The sequence below is a fragment of the Argiope bruennichi genome, chromosome 8, assembly GCF_947563725.1.
Source record: "Argiope bruennichi chromosome 8, qqArgBrue1.1, whole genome shotgun sequence".
Lineage (NCBI taxonomy): Eukaryota > Metazoa > Arthropoda > Arachnida > Araneae > Araneidae > Argiope > Argiope bruennichi.
Genome location: NC_079158.1, coordinates 47192151 through 47200687, shown reverse-complemented (window position 1 = coordinate 47200687; position 8537 = coordinate 47192151). Strand labels below are relative to the sequence as shown.

The 8537-nt window shown below is 27.8% G+C and overlaps 1 protein-coding gene across 2 annotated transcripts in view; it reads right to left on the bottom strand.

Moving 5' to 3' along the window:
* Window positions 1–7445: 7445 nt before the first annotated feature.
* The window catches only part of LOC129981606 (calcyphosin-like protein), a 41760-nt gene continuing 40668 nt past the window's right edge, over window positions 7446–8537 (bottom strand). For both annotated transcript variants that reach the window (XM_056092515.1, XM_056092514.1), the window contains exon 5: window positions 7446–7710. In XM_056092515.1, the coding sequence (XP_055948490.1) occupies window positions 7609–7710 (102 nt within the window). In that variant the 3' untranslated portion in view covers window positions 7446–7608. The remainder of the gene's footprint in view (window positions 7711–8537) is intronic.

The window sequence follows — 8537 nt, the reverse complement described above, 5'->3', positions numbered from 1 at the left end:
TTATAATTATTTTCTAAGAAAGTTTAGTAAGTTTAGTTTTAAGATTCGTCTCAATGACTTTAAATATTGCGAATTAGAGATTTCTGGAGAGAGATTTTTTTTTTTCACTTTGCACCCTTCAGTTTAAGCTTCAGATACTGGAATAAGTTTAAGTGAATAAGTCACTTTCATACCATAAACGTTTCGAAATTGCACATACTCTTAAGCAATGTTCCAATGCATAATTCTTCTTTTTTTTTTTCTTCTGCAAGAAATACATTGAATTAGAAAATTAAATTAATGTGTGTAATTGACGTGTGTCACGAGAACATCATTTGGCATACTTTATACAGTGCCACTCTCGTAATTTACTTTTGAATGACTTCCCTTACCTAAATATAATTAGATCTTTGCAATGTTTACTTATCAAAATTTTTTAAGTTTTTATTTCTGCTTAAATTTGCACATGAATATACAGAAACACCCAAAAAAATGTAAACAAATTTATTCTTTTGATTTATCGAAAATTTGAAACAGAGCAAAGCGTCCATTTGCATCTTTCATAATTTCTCTATTAGTTTAAAATGAAAATTGCTTCTAAAAATTAAATTTATTTTTTACAATTTTAATAACGTACGCTAAAAAATATTCTTTTAATGAACAAGAACATGATAGTCTGTAATACTAAGTGGAGATATTTGAAAAGAAAAAATGATTGTTTTCATTTATAAAACAGGATTTTGATATAGATAGATTTTGAAACTGATGTTATTTCTCTTTTCTCTCTCTCTTCCAAGCCATTATGAAAGCGTATTAATTAAAATGTTTAAATAATTCTTAGTATTCAAATATTTGACAAGCATATCGAATTTTGACAAATGAAATTATTATTTTTCTGTCAATCTACATGCATTTGGTGTATGGGTGAATAGCTGCTACTTACCGTTTTCTCACCATGCATATACTATTTAGTATTCATTAAAAGATGCTTATTTGGCCATATGTTGCTCTTTTTGACTCCCTCACTAGTTCAGGGAAAACTGTATTGTGTCAATAGTGAAATAAAAGAAAAGCAACCCTAGACATATGAGTGAGAGTTAGGGGAGGCCTTTCCCCCCCCCCCCCCCCCCCCGCGGTTTCGGGCAGTAGCGCACTTACATAAGACAGCGCCCTACGCAAATATAAAAAAAACGCCTACTTCTTTTAAAATTGTAATATTCATATTCGCCCACCTTTCTTCTAAAATTTATACCCAGGGGTGCTGCTGTTAAAATTTTAATGAAACTCAAATATTAATATAAACGCATTTTTGGACTTATATGATTAATATTTTATAGACTAGTCTTAATTTCATAAATTCAACAAATTTGAATTTAATTATTATGCTACTAACATTAATTGCTAAAAAAAAGTAATAAAGGCCAACAAATAATTACTATTTGAACAAAAATTTAATCTATGAACAAAATAAAAATATACTTTATATTTTGCAGCTAATATGTAAAAAATGATTACGTACTTATATTTAATTATAAAAATCATTAAGCAGAATGACTTTCGAAAAAATGAAAATCAATGGAGATTATTTGCCAGTTTGGCTAAGCTGGATTTAAATTTAAATTACAAATATTTGTCCATTATTTAGCTAATTACGAAATACATATTCTAGCAAAATACAGAATTAAATAGCAAATTTATTATAAAAATTGTCATTTAACCATAAAAATAATTAATCAGAATGACTTTTGAAAAAATGAAAACTAAAAAATGAAGACTGCCTGAATTTTTGTCAAGCATGATTAAATTCGAAATATCTGAAAAACCAAGCTTCGCTCATTTTTTTCTTCTGTAAAATTGTGTACAGATTACATATGAATTACACTCATAGATTACATATGAATATTTTTCAATTTTACCTACATATGAACTGGCCATTTAAATAAAAAAAAATCATAAATGTACTTTGTTTAACATGTTATTTCGAAACATTCTGCTATATTACAGTATTCATTTCCTTCTTATCTGTCATTACTAATATTTTTGAATTCAGTTTTATCATGGTGAAATCGAGTCTGAAATGGCGCTATATGACACTGTCAGCATTACAGCAGATAGAAAAAAGCTGTATTAGTTTTTTTTTTAATTGTGTGTAAAATAGCATATTTACAGAAGAGACACCTATATATATAAACTTAAAAAGCAAAAATATTAAATATATGTACATAAGAAAAAAAATAAAGCACAAAACACTACTCGAAATGAGGACCCACAAAACATGCGTCATTCATGTTGCTCTGATCACTTTACTGCACTGTTTCACATATCGAAGCTGAAATTGAATGTATTTATTCTAATAGTCAGCTATAAAAAAAATTGTGTGCAAAATCGCGTCTTTTTATAAAAGACACCTATATATATAAAAAAAAACTTAAAAAGAAAAAACATATCTAAATATAAAATTTGATCCAAATCGTTTGAGCCGTTTCCGAGATACATGAAATAAATTTTATAAAATATTTTGTATATATAAAATTTTATATATACAAGAATTGCTCGTTTAAAGTTATAAGATTACAACACTTGCCCATTATTTAGCTAATTACAAAATACATTTTCTAGCACAACACAAAATTAAATAACAAATTTATTATAAAAATTATGTCGTTTAGTTATAAAAATAATTAAGCAGAATGACTTTCGAAAAAAAATGAGAATCAATGAAGATTGTCTCCATTTTGCTCCAGCGTGGTTAAATTCAAATTACAATACTTGCCCATTATTTAATTAATTACAAAATGCATTAATGCATTAATTATTTACAAATACATGCATTAATTGATTACAAATACAGAACTGAATAACTAATTTATAGTTTCAGATACTATTACTCTGAAACGGAACAAAATTATCGTCTTACGAAATGCAAAAAACTATGTATATCTAGAAAAAAAATTGTACTAACAATTTTAATCACTCATTTATATAAAAAAATACATTATATATGATTCTGAAATTTAATGATATTAGATTACTGAATATAATTCTGAAATGTAAATGATTATACACTCATAATAAAGCGTCCATGAAAAAAACTAACTTCCCTAAGATGTAAAACAAATTAAAATTGTTGAATTTTTGGTAAAAAAAACGTATTTAATTTATTAAACGAACATAAGCTTCAAATGATTATTATGCCCATTACATTCATTAGATGATTAAAAATTATTTTTAATCTAAATATATTGCATGATTATCAACATTTGAAAGTTAAGAGAATTTTGTGAAGAAGTTATTAAGATATTAAGTCTCAGAAAATATTTTTAATTGAAAATTTTAGCGAGCATTAATCTCAGCGAATCAATTGGTCGCCAAAGGTGGCTAGAGTAAAACAGAAAACTCGAATAAAAAAATGGAAATGGATACGTTTTTACAACTTGCCCTGATTTGATTGATATTTTGGAAAAGTGAAGGACTTTGATTAAGAAGGAATGGTAAGAATGAAGCGACCTGCCATCCATCAGACACTTGAGCTGTCATCCCCCTCTCCAAATTTCTGCACCACGCCATTAAGAGGAACCAGTTTGGTCCCGACTGGATTTAACGTGCACCAGACCCGCTTACACGACGGCTCTTCCGTGGAATCAGGTCTCGAGCCTAACGCACTCTGGTCACGAAGTCGAAACCTGACTATCGCGGCCCGAGTGATAAGGAATCTTGATCTGTGATTCGTCCTAGTGAGAATAAATCTACATGCATATGCTCTGCAGGACGGTCTAAATCTGAATTGACCTTCCCTCGTCGGATTACCCTATGAAAAAAATTCTGACCACTTAGACCAGCAGTTCCACGTGAGAAAAACGCAGCGAAAACCAACTTCCTGCGATGGTAAAAATTAATCAGATGTCTGAAAAGAATGATTACTCTAGCCCACATTCTATTTTTATCATTCATCTTTTTTATCGAAAATTGACACGATATTAAACCCCTCACCTGAGAAACCTAATGCTAGTAGCTGGACAAAATTATAAAATTTCATTTTGATTTACAAACAATAGCTGTGACGAGGAAGTGTCAGGTTCTATTTATTGATATAAAATTGATATTTATTGATAAATGTTCATACTATAAATTCTCGAATGCTACCACGTAATATGGTCATAAAGTTATATCGCAAAGTAAATGAACTGAATGTGATTATTTAGTGTTTGTATATTGAAGTACTTGAATTTCCAAACCACAAAACTTGTAAATGCTGCAATGTAATATTAAATTGATGTTGCTACATTAAGTAAGTGAACCGTTTACAAACTAGAAGATTTGTAAAAGGTTTTATACGGTTATTATTTTTTAAAATTTACTAAAATACTAGTTGCTTTCGGAGACTAGTTATTTGTTAAAAAAAATAGACTTTTTAGGTTTTTAAAATTTCAATAATAAATTTTATAATAATTTTAAATAAATAATTCAAAATTTCAATAAACTGATAAGACGCAAAAACACGAATTCAAATGAATAAATCAAAACAAATTAAAAGAATTTATGTAGTGCGAATAAAATGTTCAAAGAAAGCACTTTTAAAATTTAATTTTAACTTTGGCAATAGCATGTGATTGAATATTTTGATGGACGAGTTTGAATTTTATCAAAACATTAAAAATTTATCGTTACACATAATGTATTACATCTAAAAAATTTATTAAAAATAAAAAAAATCATTGTACTGATTGATATTATTAAAAAGGGAAAAAAAAAAAAATTTTTTTTTTTTGAGCTTTTAGATAATATAAGAAATTTTTTTGTGAAATAATAGTTTTGGAAGCTAGGTCATCAATTTCTGTAGGTAAGTCATATCATTAACCCATCTGACAATGGTTAAGCTTATTAACGCATTCGATTAAATGATATTTGATGCCTCTTTCTTAATTTCTTTTACATCTTAATTTCTTTTTCTTGATGCACCCTATCCAGCGCATTTCAAATAATATTTTGCAACTTCATTAATTAGCGAAGCGTTCAGTTAAGTACCTCTATAAATACCTTCAAGAAGCATTCGTATTGTGATTTATTTACACTTGACTGTTGCCATTCAACAGTAGGTACTAAGAGCGATATGTCCGTACTGCGTACTTTAGCTTTATATATACAGGATCTGCTGTCTAGTAGATTCTTCGAGATTATATATATATATATATATATATATATATATATATATATCTTATTAGTCATATCACTGCTCTCCGACCCGCCCAAAGGTACACTAATAAAAAACTGAATGACCGAACCGCTGCTATAGCAACACTAGCGGGAACTGTGGTTGAGTCCTAAGGACCATCACTGGTCACGGTACAACCCTTCCCTAAGGAAGTACGTCCCATCATAGATGGGAGGAGGCACACCCTCACCTTTTCGTGTATCTTCCAGGGTGGCGAGAACCAACTGCCATACCGGAAGCTTCTCATCCTCATTTCGAGATGATATATATCCTATTGGGATGTATATTCCTATATCCCCTGGGGAGATATATATATTCTATTGGAACAAAATGTCCAATAACACTGTTACGATGTATTCTCGATATTGGTTGGCATTCAGAATATCGAATAACATTGTATAAATATTGTTCCGACCTGTCACTTGTGCTGCCCTCTTGCGGCAAAGGAAAAAACACTTCAGTGTATCGTGAGCGAGTGAGTGTGCGGCAGCAAGACAGCGTGCTGCTAAGCAATGATGACCAGAATAAAAGGAAAAAGAGTCCAAAATTATTCTTGTGTGGTGATTTTTTAATAATGTGAGAGCAATCGACATAAATATAGTGCGTGTGTGTTCAAATATTGTACAATATCTTGTGCTAATAGGAATATACATCATTATATTGTTTTAACGTTTCTCTCTCTCTCTCTATGTATAGATAGCTAGATAAATACAGCATAATTTTACAGATAATTGACCGAAACATAAACCTTTTCTCTCGGGTTCACTGATACTCATTTAGTTTCTTTAGTCTTTTTTTTTATCCATCTTTATGCAGATGATCAAGTTATTTTTGCTACCAATTTTAAGTAATTTTTTTTCTACCCAGTATTGTACTTAAAATGTCCAGCCAATTTATCCAATTATTTGGATACATTTGTTATTGTTGATGATATATTGTTTAAACCAACGACTGTGAAAATGTGCCCCATTATTTCAAAAAAGAGCAATTAAATTTTGTATTAATTCCTAAAATTCTTTAAATTAATTAATCAATTCTTCTTAATCATCAAATTTTTTCTTAATTTCTTAATCAAATCTTAATTATAAAATTCTTTAAAGGACCTAACTGGAAAGATAAAGAATATACTTTGTTGTCAGATGTTTAATGAATAAATACTTCAACTGACCTGCAAAATTTTTTCTGAATTGAAACATGCAAGTAAAAATATCAAATACTTCATTTAATGAAGTCTCATGGTTCCTCAAAAACTTTGTGATAAAGAAAAATTGTTAAATAGGAATTTAAAATTAAGTTAAGAAAATAAAGAAAAAAAAAGTTTACTTATTCTCTTTAATGAATTTAACACATATCCTAAACCACCCAAAAATCAAAACCAAAGAAAAAAAAAACTCCTGTTATTATGCTTTGTAAAGACACATAATTTATTATTATTATTTTTAATTATAATATCCATATATTGCATCAAATGTTGGTCCATTATAGCAAATACCGTTAGAATTTCTTTTTGTAAAGGTTTTTTTAATATTCTTCTCATTTTCATCACTTATTGTTAATGTCTTTACTATAGTTCAAAAGACTTTTCAAAATGGCATATATCCTAGCATATTCAATAATTATAATGTGTTCATAAAAGTGAAGAAAATTAAACGACTTTTACCTTATTCAGTATTCTTTTGTTTTTCAGATGCTATTATTTTCACTGCAATCAATTTGACAGATTTGTTAACAATTTCGAAAAAAATAAGGAAAAAAAAACTTTTCGAAAATTTTCAAAAAAAAAAAAAAAAAAAAAAAAGAACTAGTTGTAAAAATTAGACTATACAGAAATTATCGGTTGCAATAGCGAAAATAAATAATAATTAAAATTGCTTTAAATCAAAGTTCTATCAAATATTTAATTAAATAGAAATTTTCGCAAACTAGAACTTCGTTGTATGGGAACTCCATTTTATAGTTATTCATGCTCCAAGTGTGTATACGTATTTCATTTAGTTAGCATTCTTACTGAACTTTTGTTTATAGATACATCAGAGAGAAAAAAACGGTTCATAATAATATAAAAGATAGGTATGATATATTATATATCTCAAGTGCAACAGGAAATGGACACTGTACAAAACAGCATTTGATTTATTATTGATATATTCAAGGCTCCTGGCAAAAAATTTAAAACCATTGTCCTTACTTGTTAGTTCCTAACAAGTAATGGCAAATCTATGAATAGTGAAAACACAAATAAAAATTCAGAATCTTCAGTTAATAAATATTTATTTATTCACATTTCAAATACTTTTTCATTGTAAAAAGGATGCGATTAGAGCAGCACAAAAGTACCTGCAAAAAAGTGAAAAACAATGAACTTAAATGAAAGAAAGCCTCAGCAGTTTTTGTTCGAAAAGTCCAAAAAAGGGTGATTATAATTTCCAAGACGTTCGCATCATAAGATCGAAGTAACCATCTTCATCAATAGATGCACTCACTCCAGTGTAGTAATCGATAAACTCTTCTTTCGTTACCTGCAAAAATAAATAATATATATAATTTTTTTAAAGTTGCTATGAAAGAACAATGAGAAAAAATGAAAATGATTTGCAGAACGGAAGGATTAGCAATACATCCGCTTTACATTAAAAGAACGACCTCCACTTAATATACAACCAAAAATTTGAGAATGAATGTTTTTACTTAATATACGACCAAAAATCATAAAATAAATATATATTTAGAATTATAAAAAATAAAACTTTAAAAAATGCTTCATAATAATACAAAAATGTCAATATATATATATATATATATATATATATATATATATATATATATATATATATATATATATATATATATATATATATATATATATATATATATATATATATTATGATTTTGTGCAGATATGCGAATTTTAGACACGAATTAGCATCGTCATTTAGGAGGCTGCATTGCTTATTTTAATTTTTAAATTATCATATTAATCGGGTATTTTTTGTATCCAAATGAATATAAATATAGTGAGTATTTATATATGTTTGCATTCAGTGTGTTAAGAGAATGATATACATTTACTAATTCTTCATATAAATCGCAGTATCATATCTACTGATTGCATTGAAATATGAAAATTGATGAGAAAATACCCATTTTAAAGCTATATTTCATGTCAAAGTTTTGAAAATTATCAGATTTAAACATAACTCCGATTTCAATTCAAAATACCTTTAGAAATTTTTAAAGTTTAACTACTAAATTTCATTTGAAATATCTTCAGTACTTCCCAAATTTATACACTTTCTTTGTTCAGAATTTTATCAATAAAAAAAATTAAAACAGCTTTTCAAAAATA